The following is a 27,716-nucleotide window of genomic DNA, read 5'->3' as shown; positions in this document are numbered from 1 at the left end:
TAAATATAAGTTTAGAAACTCATACCTACCAGGAGGTCTGGCTTGGAAAAATCTAGGTTATTTTGGGCAATCTATGTACGTTTTGTAAAAGATGCATACAAGTGAATACTTTTTAAAAGCAGACCACGGCTTTCTGAAAAACTCAGCTGTCCATAGACGAAACCTGCCCTCCCTCCTCCAAGCTTGAAATATAAAGTACCCAGAAGACTCACTTCCTTTCTACCCATTCTAAGACAATACCATTTTCAAGTTTTCAGTTACCAAAAACATGGATTCCCACTCCCCCCACCTCAAGTAAATATATATAATCTTTAGCCACTTAAATTTATTTTTAGGACAATTACAAGGATTTATTGGTGTGGTCCTGAGTCACTAGCTTTGATGCAAGTGGAACAGAAGTGATGTGGGCCCAGAAGGAAGCTCAGATCAACCTAAAAAGCGACCCCACCCAGGAATCCAGACTGTTCAAAGATACACACACAATTAACACACACGTAAGTATAAACTCACCACTGCTCTTTATTCTGACATCAGAACCCCTCTAATTCTACTTGGCATTAAAATATCCTTTCCTTTTATAATAGTATGGTCATAGCAGGTGATGTTCTTTTTGCTTTTTAATTAAACAACCTTACTGGGTCAAATGACTGTCAATGACAATAAGTCTCCCCAACTTAATTATATGAATTTTACTTTGTGAAATCCCCAAATCTGGAAACAATTAGAGCATTGGTCCTGCGCCCCCACCCCCATCCTAGGCAATACCTGGATATAACTGGTTGTCACAATTGCGGAGGGGGGGGGGGTGTCGTTATTGGCATCTAATGGGTGGAGGCCAGGGATGCCGTTTGACACCCTTAAGTGCATAGGAGGGCCCCAAATGTCAATAGTGCTGAGGTTGAGAAACCCTGAATTAGTCTAGTTGATATCCCTAACAATTCTTAATTCAGACAACCAACATATATCGGGCACCGACTATGTGCCAAGCATTGTGCCAAGAGTTGGGGATAAAATAGGAGTCAAGCTGGTCAGAGGGCAAGCTAGTCTTCTTTGGTTCATCACCCTGTTTCCGGGGCCTGCTGGGTACTAGAAACTCCCATCCCAAGACACTTCATATCCAGCAGGATGAGAAGGCGGGAGTCCCAGCTTCCTGACCATCCCCACCATGCAGGCCCCTTACCTAGACTTGCCCTGACCATCAGACACAACTGTTACGGTCTCCGAGCCCATGTGACCCCGGATATCAGTTTCCCCACCCGGCCAGAGGGTGGCTGCGGGGTCCTACTTGCTCAGAGGACACAAACGCAACCTGCAGACCTGGCCCTTTCGCTTCCCTGAGTCTGTTTCCTCTCCAGGCCACAAAGACCCGTCACCGCAGAGGGCCCCGGAGGAGTGAACTTAACGCAAAAACACGGGGGGGGGGGGGGAATGGTCGCTGCCCCAACAATAACCTCAAGGAGAGCACCCTTTGATCGTAAGGCCCTTTATCGGGATTGGAACCACCCCACCAACCGAACATCAGGCTCAAAGAAGCGTCCTGGGGCCGGGAGGCCCGTCTGTCCCCAACCACTGAATCGGCCCATAAGGGCCGCTCGCCGCGCCCCCACTACCCCGCCGCGCGGGCCCTAACCGACCTGCGGACGCTCCCCTGGCGCCCGGAGCCCCGCAGTCCCGCTCCTCCAGCATCGTCCCGGCAGCGGCTCGAGGTCCCCTCGGGCGACGCAGGCGCGGGCTACGCTCCGGCGGCGGCTCCTGCTCGCCCTCCCGCCCGCGCCGCTCCTGCCGCGGCCGCCGCGCTCGTATTTGGCGGGAACCGCGGCGACCCCCGCAGCCCGTGCGCCTATTGGACAAGAGGGCATCACGTGAGGTCCCGCCTCGGGAAATGGGGAGCGCAGGAAGTATCCTCGCGAGATCCGTGGCTTCCATTCCTCCCATAGCTCCCCTATTGATATTCCCGCGGAGAAGCGGGCTTTCTCTGGGCGGACCGTGGGAAGAAGGTGTTCTGCGATTGGGCGTAGGAGGTGTCAAGCCAAGAGATGGACACTGTGATTGGCTAAGTGCGTGGGACTTAGGAGGAGGGCGGTCCGAGGCTCTTACGTCATGACGAATCGTTTTACGTAGGTTGCAGGTGACAACCTGAAACTGCAAGTTAGGTGAAGATTGAAGTCGTGAGTTTATTCTATTTGGCTGAATATAGCAACACAAATTAAGTCTACAAATTACTGCCCCCCGGTAGTTCAATTCCCAGTCAGTGCACATGCCGGGGTTGCGGACTCGATCCCCTGTAGGGGACGTGCAGGAAGCAGCCTATCCATTCATTTTTCTATCTATCCCTCTCACTTCCTCTCTCTAAAAACCAATAAAATCACATTTAAAAAAAAATAAACTACTTTTTATATGAACAAAAATAAAATCTGGGCAGCATTTGATATACATTAAACATATTCTGAGGGAATTAATGAAATAGATGTTTCTGATTTAATCCTCAGGGTTTTTACATAAGCTGTTTCTTGCCTAGAAAACTGTTTCCACACCTCTTGTGCTGGTTAATTTCCACCCAACTTTCAGATCTTAGACTGGCACACCAACAAGAAGTTCTTACAATTTTTTTTTAATATGAAACACTTCACGAATTTGTGTGTCATCTTTGCGCAAGGGCCATCTCTGTATCGTTTCAATTTTAGTATATGTGCTGCTGAAGCGAGAACGACTTTTTTTCTCCCCCTCCTCCTCCTCCTCCTTCTTCTTCTTTTTTATTTTGCAATTACAGTTTATTATATTCTGACAGTACGCAATGATCTAGATCAGTGGATCACCGTTGAGGCTACCCATCATTATTACCTGGGTGTTTTTTCAAACCATTCATAATAACCCCTTCAGGATCTTCAGGGGGGAGGTTGGGGCTTGCATATTCTGAAATAATCCTCTGATCTAGTCCAGTACCTTCTATTTAGACATTTGGAAACTTCCAGTAACCTTTTGCTGCAGAAAATTACCCAAATCTGTCAGAGATTTCAGCACTGAAGCTGCAAACACTTTAGCTCTAGTCACTTTCTTGTTCCTCTATTTGGATTAACTTACTCATTCTGACTTATTATTAATTTCCCATTTATTCAATACATTTTCTGTTTTAAATTTAAAATTTTTTGCTAAACCTCACCCAAGTATTGACAAAGTTATTTTCCATGGATTTTTAGAAAGAGTGGAAGGGAGGAGAGAGAGAGAGAAGAGAGAGAGAGAGAGAGAGAGAGAGAGAGAGAGAGAGAGAGAGAGAGAGAGACATGGATGTGAGAGAGACACACCAGTTGGTTACCTTACACATGCAACATGCACCCAATAGGGGCTGGGGACCCAGCCTGCAATGAAGGTACCCTTGACAGGAATGGAACCTGGGACCCTTCAATCGGTGGGCAGATGCTCTAATTACTGAGCCAAACTGGCTAGGGCTCAATAAATTTTCATCAATAAAAATTGATTTTAAGTCATTATCAGTATGCCCTGGCCAGTGTGTCCAGTGATTAGAGCATCCGCCAGTGCACAGAAGGGTCGTGAGTAGGATACTGGGTCAAAGGCAGGTACCTGGGTTGCCAATTCGCTCCCTGTCCCCAGGAAGCAGCCAATTGAAGTGTCTCTTTCACATAAATATTCTGTCTTTCTCTCATCCTCCCTCCCTTACACTCTCTCTCTGAAAAGCAATGAAAAAGAAATATCCTCAGGTGAGGATTAAAAAAAAAAGTCACTATCAGTAAACATGTTGAATCCAGGAAGGCTTATTGGAAGAGGCGATATTCCAAGCAAATTTCTCTTTAATACACAAAACAATGGGGAGAAATATTAAGGAAGAATGTGCAAGATAGGAACATTAGCAAAGGCCCAGAGCAACAGGTATCCTGAACTGTAGTAGAAGAAGAGAGCCCCCAAATCAGCGGGTGGATGGAGGCCAAATTATGCAAGCTTTGTAGGCCATATTACGAAGTTGGGAGTGCATTCTGAGGGCAGTAGGTGAGCTTTAAACGGGGAACCGTGATCTGAATTCTGTTACAAAAGCATCTTTCTGGCCTCCTGATAGGGGATAAATTGGAGAGGGAAACCCGAAGATGGGTACAACAGAGCGGAAGTTGGTGGTTGGTTTGGTCAGGGCGAAGGACAGTGGAGATAGTGGAAATGAGATAGAAGTGACACCCTGACATCTGACTTGGGCAACTGATTGGATGAACACAGGGCAGGGTCCTGGGTAGGATGGTAAGGACTAAACGACCCGAATGATGGAATTTGGTATAGCTGAGATTAATAAACAATTATCTGGATATTTATAAACCCAGTTAGTTTCCCCAACCTCTCCAGAAAAGTTTAAGCACCTTTCCCAAGGCGTTAGATAGAGCCACCTCCCGGCTTCTAGGGGTCGCTGCAGCCGCCCTGGCCGCTCTAGACTCTCTCCGGTCCACTCTCTGGCAGAAGCCGACGCTCCGGAGACAGGCGAAGTGCGCGTGCGCCGTCCGGCCGGCTGGGTGCGTGCGCGCGCTCAGGCCGGGTCGGCGCCGGAAGTGTGCGGTTGCCATGTAATATCCTGGCCGCGCGGGCGCGAGAGGGGCTGAGGCTGCGCCCGGGCGGCGCGGAGCTGGCGTGAAAGCTGCGGAGGCGGTGCCGACGGGGCCAGCTGAAGCGCGCGGGGGCTCGGCGGCGCCCGGGAGCCTGTCGCTTGCGCTGTTTCTCCGGTTCGCTGGGTCCCAACGGGAAGTACGACGGCGGAAGGCAGAATGTCGGTGGCGGGGCTGAAGAAGCAGTTCTACAAGGCGAGCCAGGTGAGCGGAGGGCGAGCTCCGGGACCCGGGCTTCCGGGAATGAGGGGCCAGGCCAGGCCCGGCTCTGGTTCGGCAGCGGGCCGGGGACACCCAGGGGGCGGCGTTGGCGCGTGTTCCTCGCTGGGTCGGGAGAGCCCAGGAAGGCCGGGGGCTTCGTGCGAGGTGGTCCGGATCCTGCCCGCCTAGTGGGCTCCAGTCTCCTTGGATAGACCCCAGAGAGGCCCCCGGAGGTTGATCTGGGATGCGGATCCCACCCCCTTTCCTCCCCTCTAAAAGGGCAGGGACGGGGAAAGACAAAGGGAAGAAACAGGACTCTTGCCAGCTAGTACAGGAAGAGGAAAAATGTGTGTCTAGATCAGTTCTTTAAAGCCAACAACAGAAACCCGTTGGATGGACCCTGTACAAAGTTGAAAGGGTGAAAAGTCGGTTCCTCACTCCAGTCTGTCAGGCGTTCAGACCATCTACCCTAAGACAAGGACTGTCACCGACGATTTATGTCTCTTTTCAAAGATATGTGTCCGCCTTTCCTTTAAAAACACACACAGGGAGGGAACATAGTCTACAGCAGGGGTGGGGAACCTTTTTTCTGCCCAGGGCCATTTGAATATTTATAACGTCATTCGCTTTATATAATTCACTTAAAATAAATTTATGTTGCTATGAAAAAAACAACACAACTCCTGGATTTGTTGAATTTCGAGTCCTACCTGCAGGTGCCTTGGTAGGGCCAGATTAAATGATTTCTTCCACAGCGGAAGTTCCCCACTCCTAGTAGCCAGAGGCCTGTGTTCTTTGAGTGTTTCGTTAAATGTGTCAGAATTCTCCACCTCGGGTCACTCTCCGTTGGGAGGGGGTATTCTGGGCACTGTGGGATATTGAGCAACATCTCTGGCTCAAGGCCAGGAGCACCCCCGGGCGTGACATCCACAAATGTCTCCAGTCCCTGCCAGTTGCCCCTGGGGAACCCCATCTTCCCCCTGCCCCAGCGTTACTGCACTAGAACAAACCCCTAGAGCTTTTGGATCTTTTTAGTAGGTTCCTGGTATTCCATCCTATGAAGTGTACCATAATTCATTTAATCAGGCCTCTAATGATGGTCGTTTAGATTATTTCCAGTAGTTTTCTGCTACGGTGAATTGACACTATCTTTGCTCACAGAGGGGATTGGATTTATAGGATAAATTCCCAGAAATGGAATGCTGAATCCAAAAATATATGTGTTTTACATGTAGCCAATTATATAGGTTTTGTAGGAAATTGGGGCAAGAAGCCTAAGATTCCTTGAATTCTGTTGGTCCCTGCATCCCAGGTTATGAACCATAGGCATGCAGTTTGTGTGGATAGACTCCCTGGAGGACTGAGCGCTAGTCTTAGGAATTGTTTGGGCCTTGCTGGCAAACGTGACTGTACTGATTTGAAGAGATCCATTGGGAGAAAAGAGAAACAAATCTCTAATAACACAGCTGGTATCTTTTTTTTTAATCTTCACCCAAGGATATTTTTTCCCATTGATTTTTGGAGAGTGGAATGGGAGGAGGGAGGGAAAGAGTGAGAGAGAGAAGCATCAATGTAAGAGAGATACATCCATTGGTTGCCTGTCATACATGCTGCAAACGGGGTGAGGATCAAATCTGCAACCCAGATACGCACCTTTGACCAGGAATCAAATCTGAGACCCTTAAGTGTGCGATTGATTCTCTAACCAGTGAGAACACCAGCCAGGCCACAGCTGGTATCTTATCCCTTAAGAGGAAAAGTCATGCTGAAACCGGTTTGGCTCAGTGGATAGAGCATTGGCCTGTGGGCTGAAGGGTCCCGGGTTCGATTCCGGTCAAGGGCATGTACCTTGGTTGCGGGCACATCCCCAGTAGGGGGTGTGCAAGAGGCAGCTGATCGATGATTCTCTCTCATCGATGTTCCTAACTCTGCCCCTCTCTTTTCCTCTCTGTAAAAAATCAATAAAATATTTTTAGAAAAAAAGAGGAAAAGTCACAACCCTAGTGGTTGTCTAGGGCTAAAGACAATTGGGGTCAGTCTGTAGACCCAGATGATGGCTAAACCCTCGAGGAGAAAAGATTTCATCTGGAGCAGGGGTAGGAAACATCCGGCCCTCTGGCCAAATCATTTGGTCTGGCCCTGCCAAGGCAACCACAGGCGGGACTTGAAATTCAGTAAATCTAGGAATTTTTTCATAGTAACATAAGTTTATATCAAGTGAATTATATTAAATAAATGATGTTATAAATACCCAAATGGTCCTTGGCAGAACAAAGATTCTCCACCCCTGATTAGAGGGATTCTAGGATTTTTTTTTTTAATTTTTTTTTATTGATTTCAGAGAGGAAGGGAGAGGGAGAGAGAGCTAGAAACACCGATGAGAGAGAAACATCCATCAGCTGCCTCCTGCACACCCCCTACTGGGGATGTGCTTGCAACCAGTGTACATGCCCTTGATAGGAATTGAACCTGGGACCCTTGAGTCTGCAGGCCGACGCTCTATCCACTGAGCCACATCAGCCAGGGCGGATTCTAGGATTATTGTTGAGAGTACAGCCCTTTGCCTAAAAGGATGAAATTAAGTGACCTGGCTCTAAGTTAGACCTGCTCAGCAGGCATCCGACCCCCGTGTGCTTGACTGGAGTACCCAGGGAAGCTGCTCACTGTCTTGGGCCCGGTGTAGTTCCTCCTGCGGGACTGATGTCTCCATAGGTCTTGGAAAGATTACAGGCTGCTTTGTTTTCTCACACAGACAGGTCTCTGGAAAGCCCTCCCTACCTCACCCCCAGGGTCTATGCTGGTGGTCCATCCCATCCCAAATTAGCGGGGCCTCCCAGGCCAGCCACCAGAGCCTTTTCTCTGAGGGGGAAACAGGATGCCTACATTCAGATCTGTGGGAAGTGCTTCAAACCCTGGAAAACTCAATGCACTGTATATTAGTGGTTTGCATCAATTTATTATCTGAGGCCCAACCCCAAAGAACTGCAGCAATGGCCATATCCTAATCTGAGAGCAATTCCATGTTGAATTGTGCTCTCAGGAATTACCCTGGCTGTGTTCCATTCTCTTCTGCAATAGTTTCCACAGTCCTCCAGCATCTCCATTGTTCATCTGGCCTTGTCTAACTCCCTGTATGTTTCTTTTCTTGATCTTAAGAATACTATTTTTCATTCTCTTCTGTGTCCTCAGAATAGGGTTGTCTGTTGAAAAGTAATGTAATAATTGATATTTATTGAATTATCAGTGTGAATCGACAATATGCTTTAAATCAGTTGATCTCAACTGGTCTCACTTATCTGGCCTAAGGGTAAATATATTCCCCTTGTTACATAAAAAGATTTGTGGACATTTATCTTCCTGTCCAGAACAGTGCTTTTCAACCAGGGCCACCTCCACCCTCCAGGGGACATTGGCAATATTGGGAGACATTTTGGTTGTCACAACTTGGATTGGTACTGGTATCTAGTGGGAGGAGGCCTGGGATGCTGCTCAACACCCTACAGTGCACTGGGCAGGCCCACACACCAAGAATTCCCTGGACCCAGATGTTAGTAGTGCTGAAGCTGAGAAGCCCTGCTTTAAGGTTTGAGAAAAGTGAGGATAATTACACACCCTCTGCCCCCAAAATCACTTTGAGGCCATTCTTGTGGTAGCTGCCTGCTTTTCTCAGTTTTTAAAACATAGATAACCACATATACACAGATGGGCGTGCACATAAAACTCTGCATCCAGTTCCCAAATCTTTAGAACTCCAGTGTCTTTGGCATCTGCTATTTTTAAAAAGGAATAAGCCTGCATCATTGCTTCTCAGCCAGGAGTGACTAACCCTGCCTTCTTTCATCTCCTCTCGTGCACCTTCCTGGGAACATTTAGCAATGTCTGAGACAGGTTTGGGTGTCACCACTTGGGGAGAGGTGCTACTGGCATCAGGTGGGTAGAGGTCAGGGATGGTTGCTAAACATCCTACAATGCACCGGACAGCCCTCCCCACAACAAAAAATTATCTGGCCCAAATGTCAGTAGCACCAAGATTGAGAAATCCTGCTTTGAAACAGGTTCTTGATTTCAAAAGCTTATAACAGTGTTGTTTCTAAATTGAGAAAGAGAAGCCAGGTGTATGTGTGAGCGAGCTAGACTTGGCTCTAGGAATAGACAAACTTGTTTTCTAGCAGGTGAGGCTGTGATGTTAATTAAAATTTTCTAATTTCATTGATGATATTAGTAACAAACCAGCTACCAGTACAGGCACACCTGTTTTATTGCACTCAGAGATGTTGCATTTTTTACAGATTGAAGGCAATCCCCTCACTCTCCACCCCATCCCAAGCAAAAAGATTATGACTTGTTTTATTGTGGTGGTTTGGGACCCAACCTCAGTATTCCCAAGGTCTGCCTGTATCTGGCAGTTTGCTGGAAAATTCCACACCATTTCAGTATCTTTGGTGAAAATGTTCAGGTCTTGCGAAAAAATCAGCTTGGGCTTGAGTGGGGAGTTTGTGAGTTTTACTTCTTATTATGAATTGGCCACTGCCTGGATTACAGGCCTGGGCTGACGAAAGTTGAATAATCGATAGAGGAAAGCAGTAAAATAAATAGGCATCTGTCCTGGGCATCATTTTGGTCCAGAGAGGACCTGCCTGTGTCATGCCCACTCCCTCAGTAGCTCTCTGATACTTAGGGGATGGTGCTCTTTATATGCATATTTCTGGGAAACTGCGGAGGGTAAAGGAACTTTACTAGTGAGATCTAAACTTGAAAGTTCATTTCTCATTTTCATGCGTTTGGGTGACATTAATTTCCAGACCTATACTGCTGACTGGTTTTCGGATAACTCTTGTGGCTGGGTTGTGGAGAGATCTGAAAGTGTAACTAGGGATAGAGCTGGAAGCTGCCTGGAATGCTGGCCTGACTTTTTTTTTTTTTTGTCTGAAAGGAGGGAGAGAGTTTGGACTGAAAGACTGGTTTTGTCTGAGTTAGGAGGAAAATTCACAACCACCATATCACATAGCTTTGAAGTTTGTTGGGTGCTTGCTAGCGTCACATCCACATCCACACCCACCCTCACCCCCTTTTGTGCCTAGGAGGAAAGATTGAACTTCCTGTGAGAGGCATGGGTGGGAGGGAGACCTTGGGGACCTAGGACCTCAACCTGTTAAGAGTGTTTTTGGGAGATGTGGTTAGTGTTTGGAATGGCCGCAGATACTGACCTATTTTATAACCTCAGTTTGTGAAATAATGCTTTTGATTTCCTAGCGAAGTGCTTGGCCTGTTAAGTAATAATCATGAGATAATCTTTTTTTAAAAAAATATATTTTATTGATTTTGTACAGAGAGGAAAGGAGAGAGACAGAGAGTTAGAAACATCGATGAGAGAGAGTCATCGATCAGCTGCCTCTTGCACACCCCCTACTGGGGATATGCCCGTAACCAAGGTACATGCCCTTGACCGGAATCGAACCCGGGACCTTTCAGTCCCCAAGCCGACACTCTATCCATTGAGCCAAACCGGTTTTGGCTCATGAGATAATTTTAAGATACAAAAATCTGGAACGTATAAGCCCTTTACATCTCAGCGTGAATAATGGTGTGGAACTTATGGGTTGGGGATGACAGGTGACAGACAAGCTCTGGAGAATGGGTCCCTACCCCAGGTCCTTGAGTTCAGCAGCTGTGGCTCATCTCCAGAAGACCCTTTTTCCTGGGGTAGCAGGCATGGGATGGGTTTTGGGCTGTTGGGATGTCCACTTGTGGTTGGAACTGGAAGCCATGCTGCTGGCTCAATCTGTAAGAAGACCCTTGACTTAGCCTTGTCCCTTTGGGACCCTGGGTGGAGATGTTCTCATCCTGCTATGTCAGTGGACAGGCTGGGTCACTCCTCCCACTGCCTGGGTGGAGTAACCAGCCTGTTTTAGGCCCAGCTGAGAAGATACAAAAGAGGTTTGAGACTGTTCTTTCCTAAAGGAACCAGGGGCCTCTTTAAACCTCATACCCACCCACCCCCACCCTCCACTTCCCAGGTCTATCTGTAAAAGCGGGTTAACCCGCGTTGGCCGAGTGCCTCAGTTGGTTGGAGCTTCATTCTGTACACCAAAAGGTTGGTGAGGGCACATAACCTCGGTTGTAGTTTCTTTCCCAGTTGGGCATGTATAGGAGGTAACTAATTGCTGTTTCTCTCACGAACAATGTTTCTCTTTCTTTCTCCCTCTAACATCAATAAAAATATATCTTCTGGTGAGGATTTAAAAAGAGCATGTTGTCCCAGCTGGTTTGGCCCAGTGGATAGAGTGTTGGCCTACGGACTGAAAGGTCCCAGGCTTAATTCTGGTCAAGGGCACGTGCCTGGGTTGCAGGCTTCATCCCCAGTAGGGGGCACGTAGCAGGCCACCAATCAATGATTTTCTCTAATCCCTGATGTTTCTATATCTCTCTTTTCCCTTACTCTCTAAAATCAATAAAAAATATATGTTTTTTAAAAAGGAGCATGTTGACCTGACCTCTTTCACAGGACCTACTGTTCACAGTCACAGAGGTACTCTGTCACCATGCAGCATCCTGCCCATTCTTGTTATTAACAGACCAGGACTAAGGGGTCATGACATTCACATTCTGATTCCAACACTGTGACTGCTGAATATGAGGCCAAAAGTTCATCTCTGACTCAGAATCATGTGTATATTAAAGACCAGTTCAAAGGGAAGAGAAAAACACACACACAGTTCAAGTGCCGTGGAATCTAATTACCCTGGGTGTGTTTTAAGGCAAAGCCATGGGACACTTAATTATATTCCGTGTGCCACTTAATAACAACCTGTGAGGTTAGGTGTTTACAGTCTCTCCTTGTTCAATTTCAGAAATTGGGGGCTGTCACATTTTTGAGACCCCAGAATTATCAAAGACTTAGCAATGAACCAAGAAAATACTGCTGTTCACCCACCCGCCTATCCACATCTGAGCGTACTTGGTGCATTTGGAGCTGGAGCTCACCGTTTGCACTACGTAGTCCACATGTGTGTCTGTTTGCTCTTTTCCTCAGAGGAAGGACTTGTAGGTTGTGACCAGGCTTGCTTATTTGCCTCCGACAATGTGTCCCTGGCCTTTGGTTCAAGGACATAGGCCAGATAGCTCTGCCTTTGGCCCCTATCTCAGCCCTTCTTTTCAGTGCTGCAAATATTTTAGGACTGACCCAGTCTGGAGAAACTTAGTTTTTAATTTAGGGTGTGCAGCCAACTTCCTCTTTAGGATTTCAGAGGCAACTGCAAGTTTTAGCACTGTGTGGAGACTGGGTGAGCAGCCAGGAGGAAAGTCAAATTGTTTCTGTTTCAGAGGCCCTAGGCGGGGTGAGGTTTCTAAGCTTTAGAGGGAGGATATATTTACTGGTAATGCTGAAACTTTTAAGCCACAGGCCTCTTTGCCCCAGGGGTTAGGAGCCCATTGAGGTGATTCTACACCCTGTGTCCAAGTCCTAATGGCCTTTTAATGTGCCTGGTTAAATGTTAGGGGTGGTTTGTTCCTGTTCTTTTAAGACTGTCCCTGGAAAGCTGGTAGAAGAAAGTGTCAGAATGTGGCAGCAGCTGGTTTTTCTCTTCTCCCCCAATCCTCTCTGTCCCCCTCCCTCGTCTTTCATAAGGCTGGATTTGGCAGTCACTTCCCAGAAGGCAACTTCCATCTTCCTTTTCTGCTAGCTCCTAGAAAAACCTGCTGACTGGGCTCTGAGAGGGGGGTCAAGTGGACACTCCAGCCAGCAGGAAAAGAGCTGTGTGATTTCCTCTGAATTTCAGTGCAGTTTCCTCTGGTGGGCCTGACTCAGCATCTGTACCCTTCCTGCTTTGGAAAGGGCTGCATGGGGCCTCTGGTGGGCATCATGCTTGGTGTGTGAGACAGCCAGCCCTGCTCAGCAACCATAGTCTCAGCAGCGCTTGCTGTCACAGGAGATGCTGTCATAACCCAAGGGTGTGAGATGCCCTGTCTGCTGGGCAGCGCCTCCTGTCCTTGGCCTGGTGAACAGGAGTTCATCCTTGAAGTGTCCCTCCAGCCTTTTCACATGGAGTCTTTCTGAATCTCTGATCCCTCATATCCCCTGTCTCCCAGTTTCACAGACTCTGGTGCAGCAACTTCTCAGTAGAGGACTGTGGTAGACTTGGGTGACTATTCTGTTATCCTTGTCACTGGATTATAAGATAAGCTCTTTGCAGTCAGGGACCATGTTTTCTGGCCACTGCTGTGTGCCCAGGAACTCAGTAAATACTGGAGGGATGTTTGCCCCGCACATGAATGAGCAGATGCTACAGCATGGGTTCGGAGAGTGCAAAAGTGGGAGCAGTCATGCCAGTATGTCTGGAAAAAGCGAAGGGCCGGGATGAATGGTAAAAAGGATGTCCCTGGCTGATGACGTAGGTGCAGTTTGAGCTCCAACCTGGCATTCAGGACCTTCTAGAGCCCCCACCTGGTCCCAGCTTCAATTCCCACCTATCCTTTTCCAGGGCCACACTCTAGGCCAACCAGTCTGCGTGGACCCACCTAATCGCCTGTATCTCCCCCTCCTGTTGAAGCAGTGCTCCTCTCACCTTTCCCAGCCTACCTGGGGTCTCTCTATTCACTTACTGATTGCTGTTAAAAGCCCAGCGTGTATCTTACTTTATCTTTGCCATCTCCCTAATCACTCACTTCTCCACCCTCAGAGCATCTAGTGTGTTGGTCTCCCACACATGTGCCACATGCCAAGCACATCCTTGTATCAAATGTGCTTTTTCTTATGAGAGGCCAGTTCCTGAGTGAGTGGGGCTGCCTGAGGGAATGTGACAAACCCCAGTACCTGGGTTATGGCTTGCTGACTATGTTGTCAGAAAAGATGGGCTCCCTTTTTTTATTTTTAAAAATATATATTTTATTGTTTTTTTTACAGAGAGGAAGGGAGAGGGATAAAAAGCTAGAAATATCAATGAGAGAGAGAAACATCGACCAGCTGCCTGCTGCACATCCCCTACTGGGGATGTGCCCGCAACGAATGTACATGCCCTTGACCAGAATCGAAACTGGGACCTTTCAGTCCGCAGACCAACACTCTATCCACTGAGTCAAACCAGTTTTGGCATGGGCTCCTTTTTTAAAATCCTTACCCGAGGATATGCTTTTCATTGATATTTTTGGGGGGAGGGGGGGCATTAATGTGAGAGAAAAGATTCAATTGTTTGCCTCTTATACTCGCCCTGACCAGGGATAGAACTTGCAACCTGGATATGTGCCCTGAATGGAAATCTAACCTGAGACCCTTTGGTGCTTGGGACATCGCTCCATCCAACTGAGCCACATAGGCCAGGGTGGTGGGTGGGCTCTTTCTTAGAGAGGGAGTCAGGGCTCATCACCAGCTCCCACCTGGCTCCTGCTCAGGCCCGGAAGAACCCCAGGGAAGTGGAGTGGCTGGTGAGGCCTTGGAGGGGGAGAGGGCTGATCTATATATATAAAAGCCTAAGTGACTGAACAACCAGTTGCTATGATGCTCACTGACCATCAGAGGATAGACGCTCAATGCACAGGATTGGGCCTACAGGGATTGTGCAAGACTGGCTATCCAACATCCCCTGAGGGTTCCTGAATTTTGAGGGGGTACAAGCCAGGCCAAGGGACTCCCCTGGTGCATGAACCCGTGCACTGGGCCTCTGTTTAAAAATAAGAAATCAAACCTCAAAGGTGTTCCCTTTGGCCTGCCACCAGGGGCTGTGGTTGAGAGGGACTGGTACTTGGCTAGGTCAGAGGGGCCTGACTTGCATCTCATGCAATCTTTATTACCCAGACCCCAAGGCCCCAAGATTTACCTGGAAGTGCCCAACCTGCTCAGAAATGGAGTTTGCTGGGCTCTATGTTCTGTTAGACCACTCATTGGCCTCCGGAAGCCTGTTCCCCCTGCCCACTGCACTTCCCAGCTTTAGCCTTGATCCTGCTTGCCAGCCCTGCCTGCTGTTTCTGGCTTCTATACCTGCCTGCTGTTTCTCCTCTTTTCTCATTTTCTCAGTCAGTCCGCCAACTCTTTTATTAATCTTTCCTCCCACCTTCCCCACTTGTCCCAATTGTCTTTCTCTGTGGCCTTTTCATTCTCTTTCTCCTCTTCCCTTTTCTTCTCTTGTCTCTCTCTGTCTCTCTCTCTCTTTTGATAAACAAAAGCCAAGTTTATTTGTTTATTTCTTGCATTTGAAGTACTCCTTGATGACATTCTTTGCATGAGACTCTTTGCAATAGTCCTTAACCACCACGCAACAGCAACCAACCACTTTACGGGGTTTTCCCTCTCTGTCGATTTTTACAGAGACCTACCCATTCCCCTAGTTCCGTGTTGTCGTCAACCTCAATTGGGTTGATTTGGTGTTCAACACAAAGAGCCTCCACCAACTTGACGTACATGGGTTCATCACAGTTGGATGCAAGTACACAAGGTGGGCTTGGCACTTGTCTAAGACTTTGGCAGCTTTGCGAATTCCGGTGCGAGGCCATCGGGGATGAGGACGGTCTTCAGCACCTCTTACGAAGCAGTGTTAATGTCCATTACGCCTCCAGCAGCAATGCCTTCCTCGGCCATGGTGGTGGGTTATGGGTAGAGCCAAATCTTGAACACACCCAAGCCTCCGCCTCCATGTAACTCCGCAGTGACTGGGAAAGAGCTCTCCTCCTCTTCTCACTTCCCTTGCACCCACCAGCCCTCATGCATCTGTCCTCCAGATCTACATCTCCAGTCTTTCCCAACTACCCCTAGGTACAGGATCCCTACCATCCCAAGGGTACAGAATGCAGAACACTCCTGTTTCCGATTGTACCTGAAGCCAGCCTTCTTACCTGCCTGCCCCCACCCTTCCCTGCTATCACCCTCCATGTGAGAACCCCAACTCACTGCCAATTTCTCCCATCTTTTCCCTTTTATATTGACTCACTTCTTAAATTTAACTTAAAGGGATGTTGACATTATCACTGTATATGGAGTTATCACTAAAAAATGTGCAATATTGCCCTAGCCAGTTTGGTCAGTAGTTGGAGCGTTGGCCCTTGGACTGAAGGGTCCTGGTTTCATTTCTGGTCAACAGCACATACCTTGGTTGCAGTCTCGATCCCTGGGCCCATTTGGGGGACATGCAGGAAGCAACCAGTCTATGTCTCTCTCTCACACTGATGTTTCTCTTTCTGTCTTTCCCTCTCACTTCCACTCTGTCTAAAAATTAATGGAAAAGTATCTTTGGGTGAGGATTAACAACAACAACAAAATTTATATATGTATAAATATAAAATAAAAAATGTGCAGTATTGTTTTTCGAGTTTATACCTCATGTAAATGATATCACATGGAGGTTTTTATGTGTGTAACTTGCTTTCTTTGTTCAGCATTAAGTTGTGTTTTGTTCACACTGATGCCTGTGACTATAGTTTATTTCCACAGGTATATAGCTCCCGTGGCATGGCTGTTTCACAGTACTTTTATCCATCTTCCTGCCAGTGGGCATTTAGGATGTTTCCAAGCTTTTGCTCTTTCAAACAGTGGCAGAACAGTCTTGTAGATAGATGCCCCTTTGGGCTCATGTCCAAGAGTGTCTCAAGTCATACCTTGTTTAATGTGACCATATAGATTTTCAGTGTACCAGCCTGGAAAAAACCAACCTCTTCAGTTTGTATGGACTCAAAGCTGGGGTGGAGGGGTGTCAGGTGTTTGAGCCTTCATAAAGGATGGTATTTCACCTGGGCGGCACGAGCCCGGAGGCCTTGGCCAGGAAGTGGCATGTGTGGGGTGAGGGCTCCGTGTTAGCTCAGTGTGGTCCAGAGGGAGCATAGACCGTGGATCAGCCCAGGGAAGCACACAGCTGCTGCCAGCACCCAGAATCTTGTTTCTGCCCCGTGCCCCCTCAGTAGTATTAATTTCTTCACCACCCTGGTAATTCCTCAAGAACCCATGTTTTCTGTTTTGGTCTCTGCAATGAAACTAAGCTCACAGACAGTACCTGGCATCTTCTCAGGTGTGGACACACAGTTGATCCTTGTTGTTTGTAGATTCTGTATTTTAAGTTTCATCTACCTGCTGAAATTTATTTGTAATCCCAAATCAATACTTGTGGCACTTTCACAGACCTATGCATAGCAACAAAAAAATGTTGAGTTTCCCGACATGCTCTGCTCTTGAGTTTCAGCTCTTGTATCCTTTCCACTGTTTATTTAGTGTTGAATTAAAAAAAAAAAAAAAATATATATATATATATATATATATGTATATATATGTATGTATTATTGATTTTTACAGAGAGGAATGGAGAGGGATAGAGAGCTAGAAACATCAATGAGAGAGAAACATCGATCAGCTGCCTCCTGCACACCCCCTACTGGGGATGTGCCCGCAACCAAGGTACATGCTCTTGACCGGAATCGAACCTGGGACCTTTCAGTCCGCAGACTGATGCTCTATCCACTGAGCCAAACTGGTTTTGGCTAGTGTTGCATTTTCCTGTATTTTTGTGCTTTTTGTGGGAGTTTTCACCGTTTAAATTGACGGCAAGTGTAGAGCTGAAGTGCTGTCCAGGGTTCCTAACTGCAAGAGCTGTGCTGTTCCTTACAGAAAAGATATATGTTATTATTCAGGTCTGACTTACAATGCTATTGGCTGAGTTCAATGTTAATGAAGTAATCTCTATTAAATGAGATTTCTTTTTTTAAAAAAATATATTTTATTTATTTTTCACAGAGAGGAAGAGAGAGGGATAGAGAGTTAGAAACACTGAGAAGAGAGAAACATCGATCAGCTGCCTCCTGCACCTCCCCCCCCACTGGGGATGTGCCCGGCACCAAGGTACATGCCCTTGACCGGAATCAAACCCGGGACCTTTCAGTCTGCAGGCCAGTGCTCTGTCCACTGAGCCAAACCAGTTTTGGCTAAATGACATTTCTTTAAATAGAAATACACCTAACACAAAATATATAACCTAATACAGTCTTTTGTCCAGGAGCAGTGGTTTCGTGTTTGCTAATTCAGTGTCTGTGGTGACTTTTAGAACAGAACCACTATGAACAAGGAGAGTCCCTGTAGTTCCTGTGGCAAGTAGCATACCCTCCACCCCCAGGGACGTTCCTGTCCTAATCTGTGGAACCTGTGGATATGTTACCTTATTGGCACAGGGTCTTTGCTGATGAGATTAAGAATGTGGACCTGCAGCTGGAGAGAACATTCTGGATCTAATTAGAAGGACCCTTAGAAGTTCAAACCTTTTCCTGCTGTGGTCAGAGATGTGACTGTGGGAAGGCAGCCTAAAGCCTTTGCTGGCTTTGAAGACAGAGGCAAGGGCCACAAGCCAAGGAGTGCAGGTGGCCTCTACTAATAGAAGCCAGAAAAGGCTTGGAAATCTGTAGAATCCCCAGAAATGAATGTAACTCGGCTGATACCCTGGTCTTAGTTGGTGAGATCCATGTCAGATCTCTGACCTCTAAGATTTTTGTGTTGTTTAATGTTTTGGGTAGAGTTTTATTTTTTATATTTAAAAATTATTCTCTTCCTCCACTTCCCCTCCTCTTTGGCAACCATCAGCTTATTCTCTATATGAGTCTGTTCTATTTTTATTTATTTATTTATTCTTTTTCTTTTTCTTTTTAGACTCCACATTTTATTTATTTAGTTAACCCTCACCGTTGAAGCAACATTTTACTGATAACTTTTCAGTTTTCCATTTGTCTTTCATTCAGTTAATGTGGCACCCATTTTCCTTCCTTTAAAATCATTTCCATTGCTTTAAATGATTGGAAATTGTTTGCTGAGCAACCTTTAATCTTTCTGCAAGTTGTTTTTGAGTTTGACAAGCATCTTCATCCAATAATGCTTGTAATTGTTGGTCTTCAAACCTTTTCAGTTGACCTGGATGTTCTTTGTCTTTCACATTAAAATTATCACTTTTAAAGCATTTAAGCCAGCGTTCACAAGTATCTTGAGATGGAGCATGTAAACCATAAGCTTCCCAAAGTATACAATAATTTTCAGCAGCACTTTTCTTCAAAACAAAGTAATGAATTAAAACTTCCCGCAATGCTCCTTTTTTGCCACAAAATTTGACATTTTTAAGCATAAAAATATCTGTGATATTAACACCTTCAGCAAATTTGACATGAAGTTTTGAAGCTTTCATACATATCAAATCACACATATATCAACATATGTGTAACTCCATCTATTGAAAAAATCTGCATTATTAACCGGTAAACCTAGTGTGTGTGTGTGTGTGTGTGTGTGTGTGTGTGTGTGTGTGTGTTAGAGGCCAGGTACATGAATTTGTGCATGAGTGGGGTCCGGCCAGCCTGGCCAGAAGGAGGGGACATGGGCAGTTGGCTGGTCTGCCTGCTGGTTGAACTTCTGGTCAAGGGGACAATTTGCATATTAGCCTTTTATTATATAGGATATACAGTAAGTGGCCAGATTACTATGCGTTCAGAGGTCATAATAATCTGACCACTCAGTGTATTTTGTTCATCAGTTTATTTTGTTCATTAGATTCCACATATGAGTGAGATCATGTGATACTTGTTTTTTTAATAGTTCTTTATTGTTGAAAGTATTACATATGTCCCCTTTTTTCACCCATTGAGCCCCCCTCCTGCCTGCCCCTGGCTTTCACCACCCTATTGTCTGTGTCCATGGTTATACATATGTGCATGCATACAAAAGATCTTTGGTTGATCACCTCCCAACCACCCACCCTCTCCCGCTTTCCCTCCGAGATTCCTCACTATTCCATACTCCCATGTCTCTGGATCCACTCTGTTCATCAGTTTGTTTTGTTACTTAGATTCCACAAATGAGTTCAAGCATGTGATGCTTATCTTTCTCTTGTTTCACTTAGCAAGACACTCTCCAGGCCCCTCCATCCCTCCATCTGTCTCAAAGAGTAAGAGATTCTTTTTTTTTTACTGCTACAAAGTATTCCATGGTGTAAATGTACCACAGCTTTTTTATCCACTCATCTACTGATGGGCACTTGGGCTGTTTCCATATCTTAGCTATTGTGAACATAGGGGTGCATACATTCTTTCTTATTGGTGTTTCGGTTTTCTTAAGGTACATTCCTAGAAGTGGGATCACTGGGTCAAATGACAGTTACATATTTAATTTTTTGAGGAAACACCATTCTGTTTTCTATAATGGCTACACCAGTCTGCATTCCCACCAGCAGTGTTCCCTTTTCTCCACACCCTCACTAGCACTTGTCATTTGTTGATTTGTTTGATGGTAGCCAGTGTTGATGGTGATACCTCATTGTCATTTTTATTTGCATCTCTCTGATAATCAGTGACTTTGAGCATTTAAAATATATATATATTTTATTGATTGTTCACAGAGAGGAAGAGGGAGGGATAGAGAGCTAGAAACATCGATGAGAGAGAATCATGGATCAGCTGCCTTCTGCACCCCCCCGACTGGGGATGTGCCCGCAGCCAAGGTACATGTCCTGACTGGAATCGAACCCGGGACCTTTCAGTCCGCAGGCCGACGCTCTATCCACTGAGCCAAACCAGTTTCGGCGACTTTGAGCATTTTTTAATATGTCCCTTGGCCATCTGTATGTCCTCTTTGGAGAAGTGTCTATTTAGGTCCTTTGCCCATTTTTTAAATTTGATTGTTTGTCTTCCTTTTGTTACGTTTTATGAGTTCCTTATGTATTTTGGATGATGTCCTTTCTGTCTTTTAGTTGTTGTTTTGAAATTGTTGTGCGAGGCAGCAGCTTACGTAGGTGCTTATCTAGGCCACCATCTTGGTTTCTCCTCTCCGTAGATCTTGACCCACATGCAGGCACATCAGTCTGGCATTACTAAGAACATAACCCTTTGCTGAGAGTTTTTAATAAAAAATGGGTGTTGTATTTTGTTGAATGCTTTTTCTGCATCTATTGATATGATCCTGTGATTTTCGTCTTTCAGTTTATTTGTGTGATATATCACGTTTATTGATTTGCGAATATTGTACCTGCTTTGCATCCCTGGAATAAATTCCACTTGATCATGGTGTATAATCTTTTTGATATATTGCTGCATCCAATTTACTAATATTTTGTTGAGGATTTTTTTTTTTTAAAGAAATGCTTCCATCTTTTATTTATTTATTTATTTATTTATTTATTTTATTGATTTTTTACAGAGAGGAAGGGAGAGAGATAGAGAGCCAGAAACGTCAATGAGAGAGAAACATCGACCAGCCGCCTCCTGCACACCCCCCACCAGGGATGTGCCCGCAACCAATGTACATGCCCTTGACCGGAATCGAACCTGGGACCTTTCAGTCTGCAGACCGACCTCTACCACTGAGCCAAATCGGTTTCAGCTTGTTGAGGATTTTATCTATGTTTATCAGGGATATTGGCCTGTAATTCTCTTTCTTTGTAGTGTCTTTATCTGTTTTTGGAATTAGGATAATGCTGGTCTCATAAAAAGAGTTTGGAAGTGTTCCTTCCTCTTGTATTTTTTTGGAATAGTTTGAGGAGTATAAATGTTCTTTGAATGTTCGGTAAAACTCCCCTGTGAAGTCGGACTTTTTATTTGCTGAGAGTATTTTGATTACTGCTTCTATTTCATCAGTTGTTATTGGCCTGTTCAGGTTTTCTGATTTCATTTCATCCACATTGTCCAGCTTGTTGGCATAGTATTTTCATACAATCCTTTGTATTTCTGTGGTGTCACTGTTACTTTTCCACTTCCATTTATTTATTTGGGTCCTCTCTGTTTGCTTCTTGATGAGTCTGGCTAACAGTTTCTCAATCTTGTTTATCTTTTCAAATAACCAGCTTTGTTTCATTTTTTTTTTTTTGTCTCTGTTGTTTATTTCTGCTGTAATCTTTATTATTTCCTTCCTTCTACTTAATCTGGGCTTTTCTTATTCTCTTTCTAGTTGTAGAGCTAAATATTTTATTGTTTTTTTGTTGTTGTTGTTTTTAAATATATTTTTTATTGATTTTTTTACAGAGAGGAAGGGAGAGGGATAGAGAGTTAGAAACATCGACGAGAGAGAGATATCCATCAGCTGCCTCCTGCACACTCCTTACTGGGGATGTGCCTGCAACCAAGGTACATGCCCTTGACCGGAATTGAACCTGGGACCCTTCCGTCAGCAGGCTGACACTGTCCGCTGAGCCAAACCAGTTTCAGCTATTTTTTGTTTTTTCAGGTAGACTTGTAGTGCTATGAACTTTTCTCTCGGGGCTGCTTTTGCTTTGTCCCAGACATTTTGTGTTATTGTGTCTTCATTTTTATTTATTTCCAGGAAGTTTTTTATTTCTTTCTTGATCTTGTTGGTAACCCATTCATTATTTATTAACGTGCTATTTAGCCTCCATGTGTTTGAATGTTTTGGGGTGTTTTTACTGTAGTTGATTTCTAATTTTATTCCACTGTGATCTGAGAAGATGCTTGCTATGATTTCAATCTTCTTGAATTTGTAGAGATTTGTTTTGTGTCCTAACATGTAATCTATTTTTGTGAATGATCCATGTGCACTTGAATATAATGTATATTCTGAAATATCAATTAAATCCATCTGATCCATTGTGTCCTTTAGAATCACTGTTTCCCTGTTAATTTTTTTACTGGAAGATTTATCTAGTGAAATCAGCGGGGTGTTAAAGTCTCCTACTATGATTGTATTTTCTATCTCTCCCTTAAAGTCATCTAGAAGTTTTTTATATATCTCCTATATTGGGGGCATATATGTTTACCAGGGTTATATCCTCTTGTTGGGTGGATCCCTCTTGTTGTAGTGATCTTTGTTGTGTCTGGTGATGGTCTTTAGTTTGAAGTTATTTTGTCAAGTATGCTACCCCAGCTTTTTTTGTTTGTTTCCATTTACATGGAAAAAAATTTTCCATCCCTTCACTCTCATCCTGTGTGAGTATTTTGTTCTGAGGCGGGTTTCCTGTAGACTGCGTATACTAGTAATTGGGTCATGTTTTTGTATCCATTCAGCTACTCTGTGTCTTTTGATTGGAGCATTTGATCCATTTACACTTAAGATTATTACTGATAGGCACTTATTTATTGCCATTTTAATTCTGTATTCCTATGCTTCTCTTTTCTATTCTCATTACATCAGTCCCTTTAGGATTTCTTTTTTTCTTTTTAAATATATTTTATTGATTTTTTACAGAGAGTAAGAGGAGGGATAGAGAGCCAGAAACATCGATGAGAGAGAATCATGGAACAGCTGTCTCTTGCACACCCCTACTGGGGATGTGCCCGCAACCAGGTTACATGCCCTTGACAAGAATCAAACCCGGGACCTTTCAGCCCTCAGGCTGACGCTCTATCCACTGAGCCAAACCAGTTTCAGCCCTTTAGGATTTCTTACAGTCTCAATTTGGTAGTGATAAATTCCTTTAGCCTTTTTTTTTTTTGTCTGGGAAGCTCTTTATTTCACCATCTATTTTGAATGAGAGACTTGCTCTTCATTACCTTGAATACTTCATGCCATTACCTTTTGGCCTGTAGAGTTTCTTTCTTTTTTTTTTTTTTAAATATATTTTATTGATTTTGTACAGAGAGGAAGAGAGAGAGATAGAGAGTTAGAAATATCGATGAGAGAGAGTCATCGATCAGCTGCCTCTTGCACACCCCCTACTGGGGATATGCCCGCAACCAAGGTACATGCCCTTGACCGGAATCGAACCCGGGTCCCTTCAGTCCCCAAGCCAACGCTCTATCCATTGAGCCAAACCGGTCTCGGCTGGCCTGTAGAGTTTCTGTGGAGAAATCAGCTGACAGCCTTATAGGGGCTCCTTTGCAGGTAACAAACTGCTTTTCTCTTGCTGCCTTTAAGATTCTCTAATTATTTGGCATTTTAACTATGATGTGTCTGGGCATAGGCTTGTTTGGCTGCTTCTTCCTTGGGACTCTGTGCCTCTTGGGCTTGTGTGACTTTTTGCTTCAGTAGGTTAGGGAACTTTTCTGGCATTAATTCTTCAAACACGTTCTCTATCCCTTGCTTGCTTGCTTCTCCTTTTGCACTCCAGTTACGGATATTGTTACATTTCATGTCGTCCCACAACTCCTTTAAGCTGTCCTCTTGTCGTTGTTGTTGTTGTTGTTTTTAATAGTTTTGTCATTGTTCTCTGAGTGGTTTTTTCCTACCCTGACTTCTAATTCACTAATCTGATCCTAAGCTTCCCTTAATCTGTTATGTAGGCCTTCCAATGTGTTTATTGGTGCTATGCCATTCTTTGTTTCTGACTGATCTTTTTTCATAGTTACTATCCCTTTTCTCATGCTGTTAAACATCTTGGCAATCATTATTCTGAAATCTATATTAGATAAATTTCTTATACCCACTTCATTTAGCTCTTTCTGGAGAATTCTCTTGTTCTTTCATTTGGGGGTTTTCTTTCATTGTCTCCCCATTTGGGCTGCCCATTTGGGTTTGTATCTATGTAATAGGTAGGTGTGCTATGACCCCCAAGCTCTAGTCCACGACAGTGATAGACACTGTTTCTGACTAGCGCTGAGTACCCTGTTTGGGGCTATTAGCAATCATAGCTTGTAGCTCCCTCTGCTGGGACTGGACGCCTTTGGAAAGGATCAAGATTGGCGGGGGGGGGGGGGGGGGGGGGGGGGGGGGGGAGCTTGGTACATTAGGGGGTCTGCTTTTCCTAGCCCAGGCTGACCGTCTGCCTACAGTCTGATTGTTATCAGCCTTGATTGGCCTCAGGCTGTGGACCACAAGCTGGGTTAAGAGGTCTTTCAACAGGATATGGCAGCTGCCTTTCCCCCAAGCCAAAACTGCCTTGAAAGCAAAGTTCAGTAAGAGAGAGATGTCCTCTGCAGCATGAGGGAATGATTCAGCACAGGAAACTGGGGTGGCTACCCTCTGAGTTCCAACCCAGAGCTCCCAACCCTGGACTCTCCTCACATAGCTCCAGTCCACTCTGTCCTCCCTTTGCTGGAGCCCAAGGTGAGTAGCTGCTCACGGAATTTTATGTGTTGTCCCTTTAAGAGGGTGCCTGCCTTTCCAGCCTTCTCTCCTGGGCAGACAGCAAACTTGCTGTTTTTCACAGCAAGGTATGTGGACACCTTTCTCAGTTCCGGTGCTCTGGGCTGGGGAGCCCAGCTCGTGGTTTAGACCCCAGAATTGTCAGTGGGGCCTCCATCAGCTGAACCATCCCTCTGGATCTTTAGCTGCTGTCTATGGGAGCCCAGCCACCCCTTTCACACTTCTGCACTTTCTACCAGTCTTGATGCAATTTCCACTTTCTAAGTCCAGCTCATCTACAGTTGATTTTTCAGGGTAGTTTTTCTGTATTTTAGTTGTATTTCCAGTTTGGTCTTGGACTGAACAGACACTTTCTATGAGGTCAGTTCGTCCATGGGAGCAGTAGCTGCCACAGATGGTGGGTGTCGGGAGGAGGCCCTTGGTGCTAAACCATCATCCTGAGTAGAGAGGGATTTGATCATTCTTATGATTCCTTGCTCAGGAAGTGGCCACACCAGACACACATTACACTGAAGAGAAGCCAGACTTGGGGAGGAGGGCTGGGCAGCTTTTCTCCTACAAAAAGGAAAAATGAAAGATGAAAAGCTATCTCTGCTGAGGGGTACTGTTCAGCCATCTTGGAAAATATAGCAAAACCTTCTGACTTACAGTGGGGGGAACCCTCATACCCAGGGCGGAAGCACTGCTTTATGGACGTGATGTGCACCATCTGGAAGGAGAGAGGGCAGGGTGTCCCAGGACAGGCAGGGGTCATATTAGCGAGGACAAGGACAGAAAGCCACCTAGGTGATCAGGGATGGCCCGTAGGCCAGGTTGTTTGGAAAAGGAGGGGTGGCCTGGGGACTATTGCCCAGGTCAGGCATGGTAGCATTTTTACACCATGTGCTACTCTCCATGGAGTATGAGAAGATTTCCTACCCACCTTCTTTCAGACCAAGTCATTTTATCTCCTGGTACTTCATTACCTTCCCTTCTCCCAAATGGAGCTTCACAATTATGTGTCATGGTCACCCATCAACAAATGTACTTGGTACTGTGAGTCTGTTAGACCCTGTTACTGATGTTTTTTGGTACACTGGAAGGGCAAGCAATCAGCTTGCTATTGACACATGTCCCGTTGTGTGGGGTGATGTGTGTGCAGAAGTACAGATCCCTCATAGGAGGCCCACCCAGGATGTGTTTTCTCTTATTAAAGAAGAATCTACACCAAATCTTTCACTCCAGAAACCCAGCACTCTTACTGTCCCTGTCATCCAGGCCACTTAGCAGACCTTGCTTCTGAATGTTGCCCATGTCCTGGACCCGCGTCAAGCTGCCTGCCCAAGACCGCCCTCTTCTCATTCCTTCCTCCTGAGAGCATCACACAGTCTAGGACATGCACCTATTTGTAGGACAGTTTGTGGTTCTTTAAAGTCTGGTACTCACCCATCACTGGGGCATGAGAGTTGGTGTCGGTGAGTATGTGTGTGCAAGGTATGAATGAGTGTCCTTCGAAAGAAAAGGCCCACCCACTCTCTTTGGTGCTGGGTGGATGGCAGCTGTGGGACAGAAACAGTTTGCCCTGGTGACAACCTGGAACTGCCCGCCTGGCCCTGGCAGCTCCTTCCTCCTCAGTCCCATTGCTTTCCTCACCGGTGTGCTGAGGTTAGACGATGGATTCTGAGATTCCTTCCAGCTCCAGGTTTCTAAGACACTTTGCAGTTTAGAAAGGCAGGTGCCACTGGACAAACAAGGTGGGGTGCAGATGAAGATGTGGTCATGCCGGGTAACAGGATGCTGGCACTTAATACATGGCCCGGACGCACAGTGCCCATCACTAACCCATGGGAGGGGCTGTCTGCAGTGCCACGAGTCGTCCCAGGATTGTGTCCTGCCCAGGTGTTGCTGGTAGCCACACCTGAAGAAACTGGTCTTGGTGACTGTGGGCCACCATGGCCATGAGTCACTTGCCAACTAAGCCTGACGTCACCACCTTGGTGTGGCAGGTGAGCAGTGGAGGCAGATTAAAACACATTCCTTAGTGTGCACTCAGAACTTGTGCCACAGGCTGCCTGGTGGGAGAGATCCAAGGCCACGCTGTCCTCCCTGGTGATCCATAGGGGACCTGCGTGTGCTCCCCCCACACACCTCCCTGCTCCAGCCTAGTGTGTGTTTGGGACCATTTCACTTCGGCCTTCAGAGTCTGTTTGCCTGTCAGCCTTTTTCTCTGTCCTGTCCTCCCAAACCGCAGACCCTTTGCTTTCATGGGGATTCCTGTTGATAACAGACCAGCTTTTTCCGGGAATGGGGTCCTCTGGATTTAAGCCAGCCTGGGCCTGGCTTGCTCAGATTTTTTGTCTTTGCCAATTTTCCCGAACCTTTGCTCTCTCCTGTGTGGGAGCCAACTGTGGGCAGACCTTGGGCAGAGAGAGAGCAGGGAACTGGACAGGCAGCCTCCGACCAGAGAACCAGCTTACCTTGAACTTCCTATAAAGGAAAATTGGGGATGGGAATTGGGCTTTCATCCGGCCATCTCCCTAGTTCACTGCCCTCCCAGAGCTCAGCCACTGCGGAGTGGTGGAATGAGATCAGACCCACATGAAGTTGTATTAGCTAAGCGCTTCCTGAGTCTTAGATGCCATTCTGAGCGCAAGTATGGCAGTGACCAGATGCTGACGTCAAGTTCATAATCCAGTAGAGGAAGAGGGTCATAAAGAGAGGGAATGAAGTGAGTGCCATTGTGGAACAGAAAACTCGGTCCGCAAGCCTAGTTCAAGGTGAGGTCTGAAGGGGGAGCAGCTTGAAAGAGGGGTTGCCATAGTGTGGTGGGTGAGTGGCTAGCACCCAGTTCACCCCTGCCTGGGTAAGGAGGTGGGTGATGGAGAATCAGGAGAGCTTCCTGGAAGAGGTGGCTTCTCATTGGTTAGACCTTTAAAAATGGAAGGGGTCTTAGAGACAGGGTG

General features: G+C 46.0%; 2 protein-coding genes and 1 pseudogene across 5 annotated transcripts in view; 1 reads left to right on the top strand and 2 right to left on the bottom strand.

The window, feature by feature from the left end:
• CHAF1A (chromatin assembly factor 1 subunit A) overlaps positions 1 to 1,854 on the bottom strand; it is a 29,485-nt gene extending 27,631 nt beyond the window's left edge. For 2 of the 3 annotated variants that reach the window (XM_084884430.1, XM_084884432.1), the window contains exon 1: positions 1,635 to 1,853. In XM_084884430.1, the coding sequence (XP_084740556.1) occupies positions 1,635 to 1,686 (52 nt within the window). In that variant the 5' untranslated portion in view covers positions 1,687 to 1,853. Of the gene's footprint in view, positions 1 to 1,634 lie in introns of all 3 variants that reach the window. The other variant, XM_084884431.1, reaches the window with a different exon arrangement.
• A 2,663-nt stretch (positions 1,855 to 4,517) lies between these two features.
• SH3GL1 (SH3 domain containing GRB2 like 1, endophilin A2) overlaps positions 4,518 to 27,716 on the top strand; it is a 40,236-nt gene continuing 17,037 nt past the window's right edge. Inside the window, exon 1 of the mRNA XM_084883661.1 lies at positions 4,518 to 4,802. Within this exon, the coding sequence (XP_084739787.1) occupies positions 4,758 to 4,802 (45 nt within the window). The 5' untranslated portion in view covers positions 4,518 to 4,757. The remainder of the gene's footprint in view (positions 4,803 to 27,716) is intronic.
• Positions 14,668 to 15,752, bottom strand: LOC311623918 (small ribosomal subunit protein eS12-like; annotated as a pseudogene). Its single transcript has one exon. The product of its transcript is annotated as a small ribosomal subunit protein eS12-like (transcript).

This window comes from Pipistrellus hanaki, assembly GCF_964339955.1.
Source record: "Pipistrellus hanaki genome assembly, chromosome: 5".
NCBI lineage: Eukaryota > Metazoa > Chordata > Mammalia > Chiroptera > Vespertilionidae > Pipistrellus > Pipistrellus hanaki.
This window is presented reverse-complemented; position numbering and strand designations above follow the sequence as displayed.